This window comes from Epinephelus fuscoguttatus, linkage group LG9 (genome assembly GCF_011397635.1).
Source record: "Epinephelus fuscoguttatus linkage group LG9, E.fuscoguttatus.final_Chr_v1".
NCBI lineage: Eukaryota > Metazoa > Chordata > Actinopteri > Perciformes > Serranidae > Epinephelus > Epinephelus fuscoguttatus.
In genome coordinates, this window is record NC_064760.1 from 27147867 (window position 1) to 27169874 (window position 22008).

The 22008-nt window shown below is 41.6% G+C and overlaps 1 protein-coding gene across 2 annotated transcripts in view; it reads right to left on the reverse strand.

The window, feature by feature from the left end:
• Positions 1 to 540: 540 nt before the first annotated feature.
• gabrb2a (gamma-aminobutyric acid type A receptor subunit beta2a) overlaps positions 541 to 22008 on the reverse strand; it is a 44358-nt gene continuing 22890 nt past the window's right edge. Inside the window, exons 5-10 of one of the 2 annotated variants that reach the window (XM_049585190.1) lie at positions 12315 to 12397; positions 6045 to 6182; positions 5622 to 5774; positions 2686 to 2930; positions 2077 to 2217; positions 541 to 939 (exon numbers count right to left, since the gene is read on the reverse strand). In XM_049585190.1, coding sequence (XP_049441147.1) covers positions 583 to 939; positions 2077 to 2217; positions 2686 to 2930; positions 5622 to 5774; positions 6045 to 6182; positions 12315 to 12397 — 1117 coding nt within the window. In that variant the 3' untranslated portion in view covers positions 541 to 582. The remainder of the gene's footprint in view (positions 940 to 2076; positions 2218 to 2685; positions 2931 to 5621; positions 5775 to 6044; positions 6183 to 12314; positions 12398 to 22008) is intronic. The other variant, XM_049585191.1, reaches the window with a different exon arrangement.

Below are 22008 nucleotides of genomic sequence, written 5' to 3' on the forward strand. Positions count from 1 at the left end.
AATCAAACATAAGCATGCTTTTAAAGGATGTTTTTGATATACAGTAATTATAGGAAAATAGACTATCAAGGATGACTCCTTTAAAATCATTTATAAAGCTTTCCTGGATGCAGACAGCTCGGCTACGAAGTAAATAGATACTAAACAAAACAAATCCTTAAAGTATATGCAAACACAAGCATAAATATTTGATCCACAGAGAGTAAGCTACGAATGACAAATATTAGTGATATATTGAAATTCTGGAACAGGCACCGTTTCTGTCTTTTTAAAACTCGCTCTTCTTTTTCGAGTGTTTGTCAGTCGTTTTTAAGGTGTTTCCCAAATCCTAAAAGAGTCACTGCTGACTGAAGTGTTGGGTGCTGCTGCAGTCCATCCAAAAGTCTTTGCATTCTCTCCACTTTTTCTAAAATGAACCAGCTAAAAAAAAGTTGGTGCACTGTTTATCTCTCATTCTCTCTCTCACACACATCACCTCTCTCTCTTGATTTCTCTCATCTTCCCTAACCCCCCTCCCCCATCCCCCACCCCCCCCTCTTCTTTTCATGCCCGCCACAAGCTGGCCACGGGACGCCGCCGGGTTTAATGGACGTAGTAGAGCCAGTAGACGACGTTGAAGAAGGAGAAGACGGTGGGGAAGATCATCCTGGACCACTTATCGATAGAGTTCACGTCGGACAGGTCTGGGATATTCACCTTGAGCTGGGAGGCCCGTCTCCGTAGGCGTGACTTCTTCTGGGCGTGGCGCTCCAAGGCGCTATGGCCATAGTTCTGGCGGGCCATGGCTGCCCTGCGGTACTGCAGTGTCGAGGTATCATAGGCCAGCATGGTGTTGCGGGGGTCTCCGGGTGCTCCCAGGCCCCGGGACAGATCCCCGCCACCACCCATCTCGTTCTTCATCTCCAGGGTGCTGAACAGGATGTTGTCGTCGGGAGTCATCTGTGTGAGGGTGTAAAAACAGGTGGAGCCATGAGAAGTTACTGCCAAGGGGAAATCTAAAAGTGTTTTTAAGTCTAATCTAAGTCTATTAATATTATCATTAGCTACAATGATCATTAAGTCATTCACTGTGTAAAAAATACTGATGAGGTGCTAGAATGGGTAATGCAAATGAGTCAAAAATTGTGTTACTTACAGTGAATAAAAATTTAAAGCACTTTAAAAGCACTAAGAAAATTATTGATCATCTGTCAATCAATATCTGAGTGATAATACAACCACAAGACTATGAGGTAACATTCCTGGAAGAGCACAACGCACTCCACAAACTAATTCTCATGGAGAAATCTTCATTGTCATCTCAGAATTTCAACCAGAGTGTGGTTAAAATTCTGTCGATTCACAAGACAAACTGAATAAAAAAAGAGAAAAGCAAAGGAAAAAAATGTGACAGGAGAAGGTTGAGAGAAATAGTAAGGACTTTGCAAAGATGGAGGAGAGGCTAAAAAGGTTCAGGGGGCAGGTCAGGAAAGACGTTGTGGGAAGTGAATTCGGATCAACATTTCTTCATCCATAGCCTGACTTCTGAGGAAAAACGTCCCTAGAATCCAATCCTGTCCCGCTGTAAATGGAGCTTGTTGTGTTTTGTTGCTTTTTTTTTGTGTAACTCACTTTGAAAGCGAAGCCACTTAGTTGGCACTATTCATCAAACTGCAAATGATCTCTTTCTCTTATCTGGCGATATTTTTTTGTTCAATTGCTTCACTTAGTCTTACAAGAGTTAAGAATTTTGAGATTGTACAGTATTTGTATCTGAATGATATTGTTGTAAGAGAAGCTACTGATGTTTTCTTCTCTCTTGCCATATTTGTCATTTCCCATCAATTTAGATGTATAGCCCAAGTTAAGATTAAATTAATGCCTGGAGAAATCAAACTGCTGAGCCATGTTTGTCAGGAAAATGCATGAAGAGCAAACCAAGAGAGGGAAAAAACACAATGGTGGGAGTGATGATCAAAGTTGCCTTAAAAATCTATAGAAATCAAAGAAATGCACAAAAACTACAGCATTTTCCTCTGATCTGGGTTGATTCAGATTGATGACATTGTTAGTTTTGACTTTCAAAACCTCCAGTACCTTATTTCTTTGCTCGCCTAGTCCTAATGCGGCATCGTCCACAAAGATGGGATCCCACATCGAGTCATATGCGTCAATTTCCCTCTGTTTCATTCTGGCATACAGAGCATCATCTCTCTGAACTACATTTCCCACCAGCCACTGCAAGCATACAAAATCAGCACTGTTACTTAGGGGAAATCGTAGCTTGCCACACTCAGAAGGAAAGGGTGTTTTATTTTTTATGTTGCTGTTGTTCCTGCTAACGTTAGCAGCTGAATAAAATTTAAAGGGAAGGCTTTGGCACCACAGCCAGAGATTCTTTTTTTTCCAAGGCGCCTTGCCCTTTGAGAGACACAGAAATATGGAGATAAAGCATAAGCCAATCATTGCTTCTGCATTCACTCTTTCAGATCCTAGTCTGAGTCATAAAGTTGATACACAAAGCTAAACCAGTGAGAAACGGAGAGCTAGAGCAGGAGTAAAGAGTGCTGGTAAAGGACATCAAGCATTGATCACAGCATCACATTGACCTTGACAGGAGAAGAAGTCATTTGCTCCCACATAAACAAACACACACATTAACTGACAGCACAGATACCTGTAGAGGAAGTTTGCCTGCACATGTACCTTGTTGGGGTCAGGTCTCAGCTTCTCGTTATTGGCCGTGGCTGCTTTCTCGGCCGCCTTCTTCTGCCGCTGGGGACCCTGGCCGAAGAAGATGTAGTTGACAAAGGCGTACTCCAGCAGGGCCAGGAAGACGAACACGAAGCAGCCCATCAGGTACATGTCAATAGCCTTCACGTAGGGGATCTTTGGGAGTGTCTCTCGCAAGTGGGTGTTGATGGTGGTCATGGTCAGCACCGTAGTGATCCCTGGATACCACAGGTCACACGTTTAGAAAGAAAGTGAAGTCATTTTTACCATGATCTGTACAGTAAAAAAAAAAAATAAGGTGGTAAAGACGACAAAAGGTTGTGTTAGATTTTTAGCCATGCTCGCTGCATGGCTCTAGGTAAGGTCAATCTGTTGGTGCAACGCTTTGGTACAGACTGGAATATCTCAACAACAACAACTGTGTGGATTAAGATGAATTAATTTTGTACAGACATTCATTGTCCCCAGAACATGTATCCTACTGACTTTGGCGATCTCCTGACTTTTCATCTAACATCACCAGCAGGTTGACATTTGTGGTTTTGAGTGTTGGTTGGATGGCCATGAAATGTAGTGCAAACATTCATGTGCTCGTCAGGGTGAATAATATTAAATTTGGTGATTCATTAACTTTTTATCAAACTGTCAGGTCACAGTTTTAATTCGTCCAATACCTAATGTCCCAACTCGTCAAATACAGACGCTTGGTCAGTGGTCCTACATGTCAAACTATAATGCTCTATGTACCCCCTCCAGCTTCAGTTTTAGACGCACTTTCTCCCTTTTTATATGACGGCAGTGTCTCAGAGCATCAAAAAGTGCAGTTGTCCAGTGCATCTTATACCACCGCTGAAGAGTGCCCTGGTGTGTCCGTATCGGACGCTGAGGGCCACTGACCAATGTTGGTAAACGACAGGTTAAGAATACAACCAGGGTAAAAGACCAGCAAAACTAAAGACATTCCCATCAGCCTCAGCTGTACTTTGTGCTTAGTACGATTTAAAACATTTTAGCATGCTAACACACTAAACTATGACAAACATAATAAACATTATACCTGTTAGCATGTTAGCATGTTCAGTTTCAGTGTCCGAAATCTGACTTTACACCTCACTATTCAGTAAACTGTTTCCAGTATGGAGTGGTGCAGGTATGATACCCGGAAGTTAGCGTCGCCCTGGTTCCCTCGACAAAAAGCTTTTGGTATTTTTCCCTTGTGTTTTGGATAATTGCAGAAGACAAGCTCTGAGGCAAACAAAAGCATTACAATACATGTTTGTTCAGCAAGATAATCTTTACAAAGACCACTACTTATGATTTTTTAGGCATAAACAATCGCCAGAAGTAAAAAGCTAACATAAGGCTATAAATGAACTACACTATGGTTGCATGTCATCACCACAACAAAGCTGTAAAGGTGATGTTAGGTGTGATGACATATTATGTCCCTGACAACCTCTGCAGTTCTTATTCAGCCACTTGTTAGCAATTGCCTTTTTGAAGACACATAAAAGCTTTAAAACTCACAAATTAGCTATTAACTGATGTATTTTATGTCATAGAACAAAACGTGAAAGTCTCTTAAGCTTGTCTAAACCACAGACCTTATTTCAGGCATGTAACCAAAAACCCATACCCATAAAAAACCCATTGCCTGCAATACGAGGGAACTTTAAGTGCTAAAATGCTAACTCATTCTCTGGTTGTAGAACAAAGGTGTCTCTTTTTTTGGAGTTGCTGAACATCAAAATAACTGAGATCAGGTGCTCATCTTCACAGAACATGAGTATGTGCTCGTGAACATGAGCATTCATGTTTATCGTGTACATTTTATAGCATGTATTTATAGCAAACAGACAGGCGTGAAATAATGTGAACCCATATGGATAAAAGGATCCCTGGAAACCTCCTGAGACTGAAACTGTGTGTGAGTAAGTGTGTGTTTCACGAGGTTTATATCTAATCACGTATTCAAATGGCCACAGAACAAACTGTAGGCTATATAAAAGCACACTGTAAACATCTGCTATTAGTCACAGCACAATTCACCTGTTTTTTTTTTTTTTGACATACACACACTGTGTTTGATACATTAGTCATCTGCATGCACAATCTGCATTTGGTCAGATTCACACGTATTATAAATAACCCAGCAGCCAGCAGTGTCACTGTAGCATGGAGCCTCGTCTCTCATTGGCTGCGTTGGCTTGCTGCACATTCTCAGGACACAGAGAGGAGGCAGATCTTTAAATTACGTTACCCTCTGAACGCACCGTCTGGGGCTCCAACCCGCATGTGTCCCACTCCAGAAAACAAATGGTGTGTGACAAGAACGACACACATAAAGCTCAAAGCCATCTCCTCTGCTGCTCTGACCTGTCATACCCAAGTTTAGCACTAAAGGGAGCTTTCATTTCAGCATCACCGGTGGTTTGACATTGGTGTAAAAATATTCAAATGCGTAAGGTGCATTTAAGCAAATGTTGCCACCTTCTGCTCAGCTTTACAGTAATTTAGCTGTGATCTGGCTCTGATAAGCTGAGATCTCCGACCAATGAGAGGCTCCGATAGACAGACAGGCAGAGAGAAAGACAGCACGCTTCAAGGTCGAGCTGCAGCGCATCTCGCTCTGCATGAGTCATGCATATAGTCATCTCTGAACAACAGACATTTAGCCAGGCAGCCTATCACACACTGCTATCACTCACATGCTTAGAGCTAATGAGGAATAAAGTAAACGCTGGGAAAATAACAGGTCAAAACAGAGATCAGGCAGACGCAGTAACATACAGATCTAAAGCAAGTCTTAATGTTAAAGGCTCAATGTATGTTAAACGGCTCTTTTTATGCTCTCTTATCATTTAGCTTTGGGTTGTTTCTCAGGGTCAGCGGTGGCGAGGCAATCCTACCCAGGGCCACTCTGGCAGCCGAGGCGTCGTAGTTGATCCAGAAGGAGACCCAGGAAAGGATGGTAATCAGGATGGAAGGCATGTATGTCTGCAGGATGAAGTAACCAATGTTCCTCTTCAGTTTGAAGCTGAGGGACAGGCGGGGGTAGGAACCTGAAGGAGGCACAGGGAGAGAGGAAGTGGGATGGAAATAGATTTTCCTCAATGACGCTCACTAAAAGCTATATTTTCCTTGACACCTGGGAGCCAGCCACATCTGACTTTTTTATTGTGTGTGTGGATTTTAATATTAAAGATTAAACAAAGGAGTGTTTTTAATTTAAAGTAAATGTCCTTTTTCCAAAATAACCTGTTTTCAGCTCAAGTGCTTTAGGAAACCTGCTCCTGCAAAGGACCAAAGCTAAAGTTGAGTGCTGTACCTACCTGTAGAGAAGACCACGTTCTTAGAGATGAGTTTATAGTCCACAATAGAGAACTGCGGCAGCTCTATTCTGTCGACCCCGGACACGGCGCCATCTCCACCTCGCCAGTAAAACTCAATATCATCTGTGGTGTAGCCATCTGCAGAGACACCAAACAGAAACATTACCATCACCCGGTCATGGTTTAGAATATACATAATCTAGTGTAGAAATGTTGATAGTCAGTGTCACTGGTTTTGTGTGTTTCATGTTTCATTCACATGGAATCAGGGAGACAGCAGGTGCAAACCGGATTTTAATTTAATGGACAAGAGCAGGACGGTGAAGTTGGCGGCTAGCAGAGAATGTTGGCAACAGTAACAAGTTGAATTATTTGAACTTTTTTGCCATCGTCACATCGCGACGCATCTTAACATAAGGTAAAAACATGGGCTATCTGCAATTATTAGACATTATTAGAAAATTACATGAAATAATAAACACAATATAAATTTCTTTAATATATCTTATTCAATTCTCTGTAAACAATAGGGCATCACAATCGCAACATAGTGTCATGCATGTTTTGTTTTACTGTCCTGTCATTTTGTTGGACTTTCTGTTTGTTTTTTCCGTGCTGTTCAGAAGCTGTTTTCCACCTGCCGTCTACAGTTTTCCTGATTCCATGTAAATGCAGCTCATTCACTACAAATACCCCTCACCATTTTCTACAGCAGTAGTTCCCGACAAGTGGTTACAAAGTACATTTGAGGGGTCAGAAGACAATTAACAAGTATGGAAAAAGGAAAAACAAAATAATTTCGGCTACATTAAATTGCGTTTATTTTGGGGGGTGTTTCTGACAGCCCATTATCCCAAAAATACACCCGTTTCCCAAACACCTCCCTCACACACTCAGTGGATAAGGGAAGTCCTTAATTTTGTCAAACAGGTGCATAATGAGGGGCTCCTTACGAGAGCTGGACTTTCCAGATGTTCCTGAATGAATGATCGTCTATTTTACAGACAGGCAGTTGTCCAACTAACAACCATTATATTACGTTTTAGTATTTAGTGTAATATTTATTATCATGCACATATTTTCACATATTTTTATATTTTAATTTTACTACTATGTTGTTTTGTTCTTTGTGTTGTTCCGGTCACTGATTTGGTTTGTAGTATTTGTCTTGTCTTAGCCCTGTCTCGATTTGTATTGTTCTTATTTTACTTACTACTTACTTTTTTGTTGTGTCAATATTGGACTGACCAAATATAAGTGTGCTTTCTTTCTGCTTTGTTGGGAAAATCTCAATAAACAGATTTGGGGAAAAAAGAAAAAAAAACAACACCCGTTGCTCCAAAATCCCATTACACTCTCCCTGCAGTTAGTCTCAGTTTCCCAGCAACATTTGAGACTACGTCACACCAGTGTTTTTGCCTACCCATCCCCATTTTTCCAGTGACATTTGTGCCACCAACCATGGAGGTTTAACACCAAAAACGATCTTTTCCTGATCATAAACAAGTGGTTTATGTTCCTGAACCTCATCATATTCACCACAGCGTTGTTGACATGTAACATATCCGTAGTTTCCAGAAATTTACAATGCAATGTTGTTGTTTTTTTCGGAGAAACAGGACTTCGGAGCAATGCATGTTTGTTGTGGGGATAATGGGCTGTTGGAGAAATAAGCTTTGGGTCCAGTGGGACATTTTTTTGGATAACAGGGCGTCTGAATTTGGGCTGTCTTAACAATGGGTAGTCCCCCCTGTAAAGTTGTCCTGGCTTTGTTTTAAAGTGCTACAAGCCAAAAGACTGAAAGTCGCTGCTCTACAGCATTCACACATTCTTAAGTGGTTTACATTCATTTCAAAACACTGTGAAAACCAACATGACTCTTCAGATTTGTAATCCATTACATAAAAAATTTCAGTGACTTTTGTTAGCTGTCAGAGACAAACTATAAATGCATGTTAACACAGTAGCAAACAGGTCATTTTAAAAATCCTTTTTTGGTGGTATGTTTAAGTGCTCACAGGAAGCACCAGAAACATCACTTGCATAGGTGTAAAGACCAAAGAGAAACATGGCATATATGTGTTTTCTATCTTTGATTTTCCAACAACAGCTCAAAAACAAAATATCATTCAACAAACTCTCATATCTTTCATGGTGGAGCTTCCTTGAACACACCAACAAGGAAGAGTTTTCAATAAGACCTTTGTTCTCCTCATCACCAACACAAACAAACAACATTCACAAATAAATGTAGCTACATATTCACTGTGTTTAGACCAACATGTGAAGCAGGTTTGTTTTTGTAACTTACTCTTATGAACTTGAAACAATGACTGTAGCTGCAGGTAGGACATTGGTTTCAAATATATGTTTGTATGGTTTGGAGAATGACCCTTAAAGACAACATTAAAATGTGAAAATGGATGTATGGTTGTCACTTAAAACTATAAACCTAAAGACTAATGTTGGGAGCAAAACATTCTACAATAGCAAACCACATGTTGCTGTATTTTAAAGCTACATACCACAGCAGAGAATTGGAGCATCATGTTTTTGTCGCACATGCATGCAAACCATTGCAGTTGCATTCGGGGGACTCCAGTGTTGGAGACTGTCTCAGACATAAACAGCGTCGCAGGGAAACAGGGAGCAGCCATCTCCGCTCTCCCTCACATTGCTCCCAGTTCTACTCTGTCTGCGTCACACTCAAAATAGAGGCAGTGACCTATTCAGGTGTGATGAATAATTAAACTGCGAGGCTTTGATTTTTAAAAATTAACACACAATTCTTTGTTGCTGTGACATTCAAGGTGAAGTTAGTCATGGTGCTCGCGTTGGGCTGTTATTGGTTGGACAGGCAGCTAACTTCACCCATAGGCCTTTTTCACAGCACAGTTTGGCTTGTCATAGTGAGGAAAGCATGGGTGTTGCTAACAATATCAACAATGACTGCTCCCCGCATGAACCTGCATGAACAACTCCAGGACCCTGAAACTGAGGCCTGAACGCACATTATTAATCTGTTTACACCCGTGTATTTCCCACTGAGACACGTCAAAATGTCTGCTGTGAAGAAGTTAAAGGTGGAGTATGTGAATCTGGAGAAATATAGCTGAATGTTGAGTTTTGGGTTGGTGGTTGGTTGAGCTACCTGCCCAAAGTGTTGGTTTTCCTTCAGAATCGCCTACTACAAAAACAACAATGCTTTATTCTGTCTCTTTACAAATTCTGCCTTACTTATCCTGTCTGTGGCACTCAGCATCCTACTAAAGATGTAAATCTTGCACAACAGGTCACAAATATATAGTTTTATTTTAAAATCAGGCTAAAAAATCATACGCAGCCAGACACTGTAGCTTTTAGTGAATGTTACTCAAACAGGAGTAAATTCTGAGTTTGTCAGGGACTATTTTTAGCTGCGGATTAATCCACATTAGGTGCTCTAGTGAGTACTTACAGCAGCAGGAGGTGTGTGTGTGGGACTGACTCCATATAAAAAAAAATGTGTGCTCATGGTAATGAAGGAGAATGTCAGCTGGTGCACTGGTGTGGCTCACTGATGTCTTTTAGTAGTTTCTGAACAACGGTGGAAGTCTGTGACATATGAGGAATAAACTAGACAAACAATACTTGTTAGTAGTATTTATTTAGCACACAAGTATTTGCTTTGTAAGTGGAGTAATGGTGTCCTGAGCAAAGAATGAAATCACACTCCCTGTGTGTGTTGTAATCTGAGCTTCTCTGTTCTTTGTTGTGGTACACAGGCCAGCCACGTGTGTACATGTTAGTGCATGTGACTCCCTGTGTATGTAATCACTAGCTAGCTAATCAGCAGTCACTCTGCACTGTGCTCAAATGGCAATAATCACTGACAACACTGTTCCAACCTAAAGTGGCTGAACAACGTAGTTGCAGAAGTGTTACACCAACCTTTTGGCTCCTACACATGTTATGTAATAACATTAGTTCTGTCAGCACTGTTGCCATTGTTGGCACAGTTTACACTGTTAGCACTGCTAGCTGCTAGATCAGCCACCTTCATGTTGAGAGCCATGTGCAGGCGATCTGGGCTCAGACTCTGAATCATAGATATGCTCTGAATGTCAAGTACAGCTCCAGGGAAGACATTATTTGTAGGCCAACATGGCAGTTAGCATCGCCCTGGTTCCCTCGTCAAAAAGCCTATCGGATTTTTCTATTAGGTTTTAGAATTTTAAGCTCTGTGGCAAACAAACGTTAATGATACTTGCACGTTTTGTTTAGCAAGACAATCCTCACAGATGAACACCTCTTTTATGAATTTTGAAGCCTAAATGCACTTGGCAAAAGTAAAAAGCTGACATTAGGCTATAAACAAACTAAACCATGGTCACATGACTTTAACGTTGCTACTACAACAGCGCTGTAAAACTGGGTTCGCTGTGATGACGTTATGCAGTCTTATTTAGCCACTTGTTAGCAACTGTCTTTTTTAAGATATGTAAAGGCGTTAAATGTACAAACAGTGTATTTACTGACAGATTTTATGTCATAGAACAAAGCATGACAGTCTCTTAAGCTTGTGTTGACCGACATTTAACCAAAAACACATTCAAAAACCTGTTGACTTTGAGACGAGGGAACTGAAAATGCTAACTCATTTCCGGGTTTTAGGATTCATTCCTGCACCACTCCACTGTTGCCGGGGTGAAATAAAACACAGAATACACCCTGGTGCAGCTGTGGAGCACAGTGTGGTTGATACTGAAATTGATAGAGTAAGCTTTCTCTCCATGCCTTGTGCAGCCCCACGTCATCCCAATTAGGGCCCAAGTCCACCATGCTGCTGTTTTGATGTGCAGCTCAGTTCAGTTCTGATCATCCATGACCCGCTGCGATCAGGAGGGTGTTTTGGAGAGGGAGGATTTGGCACAAAGAATGGCGTAAGGGAGCATTTTATGGCGTGTACATAACTGGCCAGTCAGTTTGTAGCTCCATTAGTTCTGGATCATTGTCTCTGTTTGGAAAGATGTCAATGTATTACATCACTGCATTCATCCTGGGCTGTCATGTGAGAGAGACACTGCAGCAGAGGCTCTAAGATATGCATATGTATGTGGGTGTGTATCTGCATGTGTATGTATGCACTACAATAGATGTTGTACTGGAGAGGTAGAAATCAATTATTGCTCGGTGCAGTCCAGCGTGTGAGACCAGTGGTCAGAGCCACAGTAGTGAGCTGCTGATGTATCAGGGGATCTGGGGTTTTAAGACTTGTGTCTGTTAAAAATGCATCAAGTTTATCAAGGGAAGTGAGAGTTCTCTGGGCTCATTAGTCTGAATAAAATAGCATGCTCTGGCATGAAGCGATTCCAACGTTAAAACCATTGCCAGTTAATCCATATGAGAGCAGATACTGCCTGGTGATCAAAACTGGAGCTGTGTGTGTGAGAGAGAGATGGAGTGTGTGTGTGCATTTTGTGTTGGGCTGCCTGAGAGAGGAGGAGGAGAAAAAAAGAGAGCATGAGTGATGGAGAGAGAGATAAAAAGGCTGGGAGGAAAAAAAAAGACGAGGATGAGACTGTGCAAAGAAAGGAGATGAGAAACGGAAAGAGAGAGTGATGAGGAGAGAGATGGCGAGCATAATGGGAGAGGAGCAGCGAGAGGCGGTTCTGACCCGCGCTGTTTTTGTGCTGCTTTAACGCTGCTGGCAATAGTGTGATCAAACCCGGAAAGACTGAGCCCTACACCACATCCCAGCCCCATAATCCTTTTCTCCGGGGACCCAGATAAAACATGCAGAGGACCTCGTCTTTCCCTCTCATGTTCCTCCACACTCCCTCCTTCCCTCGACTCGAGAACGCCGGATCACGTACAATTACAAACTCCATGTGAAATGAGCTCTTTGTACTGTACAAACATGGAGGCAGTTTTCGGGAGGAAGCTGCACATAACATCCACTATCAGCACACCCCTGAAACACTGGACCTAATCAGGCTCCTCCACGCCTTGGGAAGCCACTGCAGTTGGAGTTGAATTAATTAGGCTGGATGTTATCAGTCAGTGAGCCATTAGTGATGTTCCTCTTCTTGATGCGTATCTCTTGATATCTCATCAGCCTTTCTCAGCATTTTACATGCAGTCTTATCAACCTTCCTTCTACCTTGCCGCCACCGGGCCGGCAGACTGTTTTCAAACCAGATTTCAGAGCTGCATGTGTACGTGGGATCTGTTTAATTCTACGTCTACGTGTGGGCGTGAGAGCTGGTTGTCAGGGACAACGGTACTTACAGCTTTCAATCTCCAGGGTGCAGTTTTGCTCATCTAGAGGGTAGCGGCGCAGGTCCATCATGCAGGCTGCAGTTGTGGTGATCCTACACATAGAGAGTGGGATGGAAAATATAGTGTTTGTTATAGAGCCGGCCGAGGCAGCCCAGTTCATTTCATTTGACCTTCAGCGCAGAGTACGATGTAGCGGAATGATGACAAATCCGTATAACTGAGGAGCAGCTGATACAGAAACAGATGAACAAAAAAATCAAATGCTGTTTTAAAAAAATCGATTTAAAAAAAAGAGTCACCCAAGCAGGGCTGGGTATTGTTTAAAAAATTACAACACCACCACCAACACTAGTACCAGGGGTGTAAATGTAGACAGTGCAGGGAGTGCAGTTGACTGGGGCCCATAGGATGGAGGGGCCCAACTGCCACCTGGAAATACACCTGTGTTCAAAGAAGAACTCACATTAAAACAAAAATGGTGCTATTTTCCATACATGCCCTAAATAAGGCAAACCCATCTCCATCATGGTGTTCTGGTTTTGTAAAACAGTATCAATCTATAACAAATTATAAACCTATTCTACATAAACTGTTTAAAAAACTATAATTTACCGATAAAAAACTATCAAGTTAAACAAATATTTTCTTTTGTAGATTTGTCTTATACAGATATGTAATGATGATTGCTGTGTAATATGTACTGTATGTTAATGTGTCCAATATCAAGTATCTGCAAGTGGATGTAACGTAAAAGCGGCTGTAAGACACACTGGGCTCTAGTTTCCCGGCGCAGCGCAGGGTGGCAAACCCGGCGCAGCGCAGGGTGGCAAACCCTGCGCAGAGCTACTTTCGAGCAGCACAACCCAAGGCGCGCTCAGTTTGGTAGTTTGGCAGACCGAGGTGCGCTGAGATGGGTGTGGCGGTGCAGCAGGGGGAGGTGTCGACAGATCCAGCTTGGTGCAGTGACAGTTTCGTGCCTAAAGGCTTCACTGAAGGTGCGCTAAAAGCTTGCCAACTGAAACCACGTCTACTGTCAGCGCAGGGAGAGCGCAGCCGGTGTAAGCTGAAGTTTGGCTGACCGGCGGACAGTGCGCACACGTCACCAAAACCTCACAGGCAGGTTTCCAGAATATCAGGCACATTAACAATAAAAAAAAAAAACCCAAAAAAAACACTATTCAATGCAACTATCTGCAATCAGCGCATAAATGTATCTCTATATCGACTGTCCCGTCACATCTGATGTCAGATCAAAGGGGACTGGCACTGTTTGGCACGTTTGGCACGCGTAATGGAAACCCAATCTGATTTGATTAACACAGCTGCAAACTAATGAGTTCACATCCCTCTCAGCCAACCACAAACAGCCACAGCATCAGATAGGGAGTATATATTCAGCATCTGTCATCTTAGAAAAGTCAAAAGAAAAGAAATAGAGTGAGACTGCACGAGAGAAACGCAACATTGATTTACGATTGTGGTGACCTCCTCCCAGGCTACCTTTGCATCATCAGCCCGTGGAGGTCTGCTCGCAGTTCCGTATATTCGGACACTGCGAGCTTGGACCTCCCGGACCAAAACATCAGTTTCCTCCTGGGAGAAGTTTGACCGTCTGATGTTGCTGTTCTCTTCTGCCATGGCGAATTGAGTAAACTCTCATTACGCCTTCGTGCGGCACATTTAAGGGCGAGGAGAGGGGCTCATGTGATTGGTGTGATGTGAATGGGCTGCATAATGCTGCATTCTATTGGTAGCCGGAACCGGGATTGATACCGTTTCCGGTCTGGAAAGGTACAAAAGAACACCCGTTCTACCCGGAGGTCTCGTCATCAAACTCGGGCAAGGTCCAGGTAGACTGAGTCGGTAGAATTGACGTCACGACGAAGATGGCTGCGCACATTGTGAATGGTAAACAAAGTTATTTGTCCTCAATTTGTCCTTGTATATGCTGTTTAATTAAGCGTGTGTGTTGTAAAAATCATACAAGTACTTTGCAATGGCATTTCTATTTCCATTGTTGATTTGTGTTGGAAAAAAAGTCTGTGCAAGCCCATTGTAGCCTAAAGTCTTTTGAACCAGCAAAGTCTCCGTTGCTCAGCAACCATGCAAACAAAAACAAACTTACGGCGCACCGCCATGTTTTCCGGACTGTTGCAATGAAACGCTTTCAGATCAGACATGTCATATGGTCATATAAATCCGACAAGGAATGACCGGCCTGGATTGCCAAACGAATGCGGCATAAAACCCACTCCACGCCTTCTCTCCTCCCTCTTTCTGACTTGCGCCGGTTGGAGGGACGGAGGTGGGATAGAGGAGTAGCTGCGCCAGAGCGCACAGTGTGCCAAACTTACAAAATCTGCCTGGCCACACCCAGTTGGCGAAGTGCAGGTGCGCTGCGCCTCCGCCGCGCCCAGTCTGCGAAACTAGAGCCCACTGTTGCTAAAAACTGTGTGTGTGTGTGTGTGTGTGTGTGTGTGTGTGTGTGTGTGTGCTTCATAACTTGTAACTAGGGCGTAATAGGGCCCTTCATAATCGTGTGCACTGGGGCCCATTGTAACCACCTTATGCCACTGACTAGTACCTTTAAAGTAATACCAATAGCATGCATTGGGGAGGAAGTTTTTTGAAGGCCGACACAGAAGTTAGTGTCACTCTGGTTCCCTTGTCAAAAATCCAACTGGATTTTGGATTAATGCAGAAAATAAGTTCTGTGGCAATGATGATATTCACATGTTTTGTACAACAAGATAATCTTCACAAATTAATACCACTATTATATCTTTTTAAAGCCTAAATTCAATCATCAGAGGTAGAAAGCTAAAGTTAGGCTACAAAGGAAATACACCACAGTTGCGTGACTTCACATACCTACCACAGCGAGGCACCAAGATATTGTGTAGTCTTACTTAGCCACTTGTTAGCAACCATCTTTTATAAGAAAAAAAAAAGCTTCAGAGTTCACAAGTGGGGTAATTACTGACACATGTTATGTTGTAGAACAAAATGTGAAAGTCTCTTAAGCTTGTGTTAACCACAGACCTTATTTCAGGCAAAAAAACCCACTGATGACAGAACGGTCAGTGCAAAAATGCTAATTCATTCCTGGAGCACTCAACACAATCCTTCAGTTGATAGCTTTTTTTCAACTTCATTCGATCCCCATGACCTGAATGGAGTCACTCGGTTGTCTAAAATACCACCAGACAACACAGGCGTGTCGCCATACTTTCTCACGTTTTGGTAACGTGAACTGCCAGCTCCACTGCGCTCGATATCACCACAGACTGTATGGGCTGCAGCTGTGGCAGTGGGACAATCACGTCGCATTAAATCAAAGAACCCTTGCAGTGATTGGCTGCAAGCAAAACCATACCAATATTATGTTTTTTATGTAGGTATGGTTTGACAGGAGTGGTTCCAATACTATTTGGTCCTGATATATCCTTGTAGAAGATTGCTGACAAAAAAATACAATAAATAACAATAATAATAATCAATAATGATCGGCCAGTCACTTTGCTCTCTCTGCTCTTTTAATTCCCTGTTTTAAGGCTCTCTAAAGAAATCTCCTACTCATCATTGCAACTATACAATATTCTTTTTTCCACCTTGTATGTTTAACCCCTTTTCTGTGCTCTCCACTGTGTCCCAGCTCCTGGTGTAGGCTTTTCTTTCAGCCTTGTTCATTGCTGGTTTGATACCACTTGATCATTTTATCCTATATTTTATTTGCAGTTTCGTAAGTTTAAAGTTAGCTTGGTAAATTAAGTCTAAATGCTATATATAAGCATAGAGAAATTATAAGAGAACAGAAAATAATAAGTATGTGGAAAGGACCTAAAAATATGTCTGTTATTAATATTATCATTATTATTATTATTGTTAATATGTGCAATACCAGCTGCTCTCATTGGATGTCATGTATAAAAAAGGGTTGAAATTATAAATAAAAATCAGTTTTTGTAGCAATCGATCAAACGAGAGAAACATTTCCTAGCTCTTTAACACCTGAGCCATGTCCTATAAGTACATACTACAAACTCTTTATAAGCAGGTTTGAAGTATGCAATGCGTTCACAGAAGTGCCACAGTACACAAATAGCTTGCACACAAAAAATGCTTGATTTTTAAGCGTACACTATTATCCCACAATGCAATGCAATTCATTTTTATTGAGAAATGTAATTGTCATCCATCAGTGCATATATTGCATCATTGCCAGTTAGTACAAAATGCTATTGAACATATATTTCTTGTAAAGTAAATGCAAAAACAAAATGAGTCCGTGCTGTAAACATTTCATTCTGGAATGAGCACATAGCACTGGTTTTATTTATAAGTAGATAAAACAAGAACAGGGTTCAACCTCTGGTCACAAAATCCTGTCATAAAGAGCCGCCGAGTGTGAGCCAGCCGCATCCGACAGGTTCACTCAGAGCGACACACTTCCTGTTTCACACACGACAAGTTGGCCAGAGCTGAGACGGGCTGGCACCCGGCCGTGCCAAACCCCCGAGGCTGTCTGAGGGAGACTGGACACACAATATAACTACAGGGACTAAATCTAGCATCCTAGACTAGTTAGACAACCTCCCCCCCTCCACACACACACACACACACACACACACACACACACTGATTGATATAGGATGATAGCATCATGCGACCATTAACAATAATAGCAGCCTGTGGGAGAATTCCCAGTATAGGTTGATGTATTAGCCATGACCTTGGGTTTTCCTTGTCATAACAGGTTACTATCAAGTTATCAATTTATTGCTTTAGCGGTCCATTCATTCATAGTTGACAATGGGAATAGTCTGTGAGAGTTGTGAGTAGATTACATTGAAATGAGCTGGTAAAATTAGATTTTACAGGCTCATTATTGTCTGTTATTGCTTCCTAAAAGCAACATCTTCTTAATTTGTGTGAAAGAAATCAGCCAGGAAATTATAATGTGTTTCTAGTTTCTTTTTTTTTTTCGTATGGGAATTTTGTAGTCTTGATTGAAGATACTGAGACTTAATTCTAAAAATGACTGAAAATGTTTCGTAGTGATGGCCAGATGGAGCCGCTTAAAATCTTACACCAAAACCAAAAGCCACTCAATTTCAGGAATTCTATTATAGTGCTGTTTTAGTAAAAAAAATTAGCTAAAGTACGGGGAATAAAGGAATAACACACTGAGATTTTATTTTGCATTAAATTTCTGTTAATTTTCCATTTGTTTAACAGTTAATGTTACTAATCATCTGATGTACATAGGCACAGTTAACATTTTAGTTCTGTAATAATGTTTATGTATCAATACATGCCAGATGATTCATTGTTCCTCAAAAAGGCTGATTGTCCTTTTCCTTAAAAAGACTAATATAGGGCTTTAATTTGAAGGGTAACATTGATTAAAAACATTTACTACAGTTTAAAAACATCACATAGTTGCCTCTCATACTGACATATGTTACATGAGAAGAGGGGTGGGGGGCCAGTGATTGTATCGGGCTGGCTGGGGCCCCCCTGGGCACCCCTTAGTGGCGCCCCTGTTAAGGCAACTAATAATAAAACTAACTAATAAAAGGGCGGTGTAGATGAAATACTTAATTGAGGTATATGCCATTTTAGAGTACTATATATATTAGGGTTGCAACAGTGAAGGATTTTCATGATACGATAACTGATGACCGAAAACAGGGATTTACGATAATGCAATGTACAGTTATACATCATTATTATTATTAGTAGTAGTAGTATTAAAACAGAGGGATATAATAATTTATTATATTTGACTTTATTATAATTGAAACTTGAAACCATTTTCTAAATCAAAGTGTGTGTGTATATACCCTAATACTTCAATTAAAAGCCTAGTCCCAATTAAGCACCCAGCCCCTTTTTCGAGCCCAGTGTGGCTACACATTTTGACAAATATATACTGGTCTCAATTAGACACCTGGTCTGGTTGCTTAGCCTTATTTTTATAAAAGTAACATTCATATTAGTTTAAACAAACAGTTGATTATATTTCCTGATCTTTGCTGAACAGCAGTTTTGTGTGAAAGGAATTAAAGGCCTGTCCCAAATATAGGCCTGTTGATTCCAGTGATTTGAGCAAATAATAGCCCGGGCTATTAATTGAAGTTTTGCAGTATATATATACTACACCCATAGATGTTAAAGGGATCGCTGTCATAATATAAAAAGGATGACAAAATCTTTGATGCCAGAATAATTTATGTTGTCTGATGTTATTATCGTTACATTGGTCGGTGAGATGGAGATTATTATATACATATATATTTCATTTCAAATTTTTAAATATAATTTCTAAATATATAATTTTTATTTTGTGACTGTGCATATTCTAGAAACAGTTCTTTACTGTTCTCTGCTCAGCATTCAGGAATAAACAGTTGTGCCGTGGAGCAGAGGGATGCTGTAGCAGAAGAACTAAATCACAACATCCTTCCTCTCTTAACTTCATCATAACTACAAACTTATCTTGAAGAGTGCTTTGTCTTTAATAATTAAGAGCAAAAGTTTATTTGAAATCCGTCTACATAAGACTTGCAGCTCCCCTGGGCCCAGCTTGGCAAGTTTAGGATTTCATTTTTTGAGCTGTAGAGACGCGCAGTCTTTCTCTCTCCCTCACACACACTCAGGCTCTCTGTCTCGCTCTCTCTGCCTCCTTTTTCTTGCTCTCTGGGCTCTTATGTAAGAGCCAGTTAGCAGGGCCATGGTGCACTGGGGGATTAACACAGGAGTCTTATATCTGTCCTAGTTTACCCCTTTTACGGCCACAACTTACTGGGATGTTGTGCTCACCAGCCGGCCACTGATCACTCACCATCATCACTATCAACACCACTAAATCATCATGGTGGCAGAGGAAGCACAGGGGAAAAGTGGAAATGAGGCCAAAATGGCAGGGGTAAAAATAACAGCCTATTTATAGCCCACCTACATCATCAGCAGAAGTCTTGAAGCTTTTTTTGTCTGAGACTCTGCATCACTGATCAAGAGCTGCTCCTGCATCTCCTGGCCTCGCCAGCATGTCCAATACCCACGTTAACAATTAATAAACAGCTTATAACGAGGGAGGAGGAGAGAGAGATGAGGATTTCTCTGCAGGATTCCCTCACCGTCTTCGCCTCTCCTCCTCCTCTTCGTCATCTCCGCTGCAGCGAGAGTCTGCCGTGGACCTCTGCAGCAGCGGCAGCAGCAGCAGCGATCATGAAGCACAAGCTTGTTTGCTCTTCATCAACATCAGGGCCGGTCCCTCTCTCTCATCCCAACCTGCCGGAGGAGAGGCCACGCTCTAACAGATCACGCAGATTCAAACACGCTACATTTGCTCTGCGTCGGAGCTAATAGGACACGGAGCTCTAAAAAAAGGCTGTTTTGTTTTTTCTTCTGTGCATGTTCCCTCACAGTTCAGCGTGAGTGTGTGTGTGTGTGTGTGTGTGTGTGTGTGTGTCTGTGTGTGTGTGTGTGTGTGTGTGTGGACCCCCCCTAAGGCAGCCTGTGCACCTTTATTCCAAATGACCTTGTTTACGGACATAACACAACCACCACGAATTCCCAGACAGAATCTCATTTCGAGGGAGCATCACAGCAGAGAGCAAATGCAGAAAGAGATTTTCTTTTTTTGCAAGCAGGTTGCAAACCTGCACATCCCTTAATTAAACTGACATATTATTACATGGGCATTGTAGAGTTAGAAGTTAAATTAAGATGGAGAAGCTTCCTCCATTTTGGATAGAGAGCCGCGTTGAGCTGAGGAAACATGGCACGCAGGATTGTCTCTCCCTGCTCAGGCACTGTTGCCAAATTTGAAAATAAAATGTCTGCAGTGGAAACAAAAAGAGTCCAGCATGTGCCAGAGCATGCCAAATCAAAGCAGAGGTTTCTTAATTTCAAAGTACAGGCACATCCAAAACACATACAACATGCAAAGCACCCTGCCTGATCAATAGTTTGAGAGAGAGATGGATAACTTTGAAGGCGATGCTAAGCTCATATTGATGGTATTGACAGAAAAAAAAGGCTTATTTAAATCCCTCTCTTCCACCACTCAGCAGCTTTCTCCTCCTGGCCATGCGATGTCATCTATTGAGCTGCAGAGTGGAACACTCCTCGCCCAGACAAAAGAGGACGTCAGTCTCCATAGCACAAGGATATGTCCTCTCACAAATGGAGTTACAATATTCACAGAGAGAGAGAGAGAGAGAGAGGAGGGGGGACGAGAGGAGAGGGAGGGAGGAGGGAGAATCCTAATAATTTCTCCATTTTGAATGAAGTCTGACCTTCATGTCTCTTTCTTTCTCTCTGGCTCTCCCTCCTTTCTCAACCCCTTCTGTGATTTTGTGAGCGACATGCATTGGGAGTCATGCACCGAACGTCTTTGGTCTTTCCTCCTTTCCTGCATAAAATGAAAGACTAAGCGGAGTGAGTTTGTGTGTGTGTGTGTGTGTGTGTGTTTTTTCTGTTGTGTGTGTGTGTGTGTGTTTCTTTTCTCGCAGCCTGGGCGGTATCTGTGTTATTGGCTGAGCCTTTTCAGGGGCTGGGTAATTAGATCAGACTGCCTCTCCCCGAGAGTCAACCAGAGCTCTAAAGTGACAGTTGGGAGCACTGTTGTAATTTTCTGCTCCTCCTGGTAATTGAAGACTGGGATTTGGCAGGATCGGGATGCACTCTATATCCAGGGAATAAGGAGTAAACAACGCCCTCACCCTTCCTCCTCCGCATGCACCCCAAAAATAACACTCGCCCACTCGCACACATCCACCCACAGACACAGATCCTACACACACACTCACACACAGACATCTAATGCCTCCTGCAAACTAAACAACACTCTAATCTACTGGTGTTCCCCAGGTGCGGTGTTAGCTAAATTCAGTTAGTTTAGCACAAATCCACGCTCACCTTTGAGGCCAATAATATGTTTACTTTTACTGCTTATTATGCAAGGATTTAGTCAGACAACATCACATCTTATGGCGTGACATATTTACTAGTGTTAGAGGTCTCAAAAAAGCAAACGAGCAATTTGATGTTGCAGGAGAATTGATCTGTAACACATTGGTGCATAATTTCAAAAAGATATTACCAGGGGCGTCGGTGGCTTGGTGGTAGAGCAGGTGGCCCATGTACAAGGCTGTTGCTGCAGCAGCCCGGGTTCGAATCCAGCATGTGGCCCTTTGCTGCATGTCACTCCCTCTCTCTCTCTCCCCCTTTCACACTTGTCTGTCCTATCAATTAAAGGCTTAAAAATGCCCCAAAAAAATATCTTTAAAAAAAAAAGATATTACCAACTGTATTCTGAACATGTACATATATTGAATTTCCATATGTAAAATATATGTGCATATGACGTGGAAACATATATGTATAAACTATATATGAAACCTGTTAGAATTTGGAACAATTTTCTATATGGACGTATATGACAAGCCCATACAAATATGTTTATGGATGTATAATGCATTTATCACCACATATATGTCACGTATATCATTTTTTTAATACATATATTAATATGTATGTAAATGCACACATACATTTTATAGGTTAAAAACATGCATGTATAGATGTATGGCAAATATAAAATATTTTGTATATTTATAATATGTTTTAATATTAAATATGTGAATATAAAAGATAAATATATATCTTATGAAAGAAAGTATAGAATTTTTGT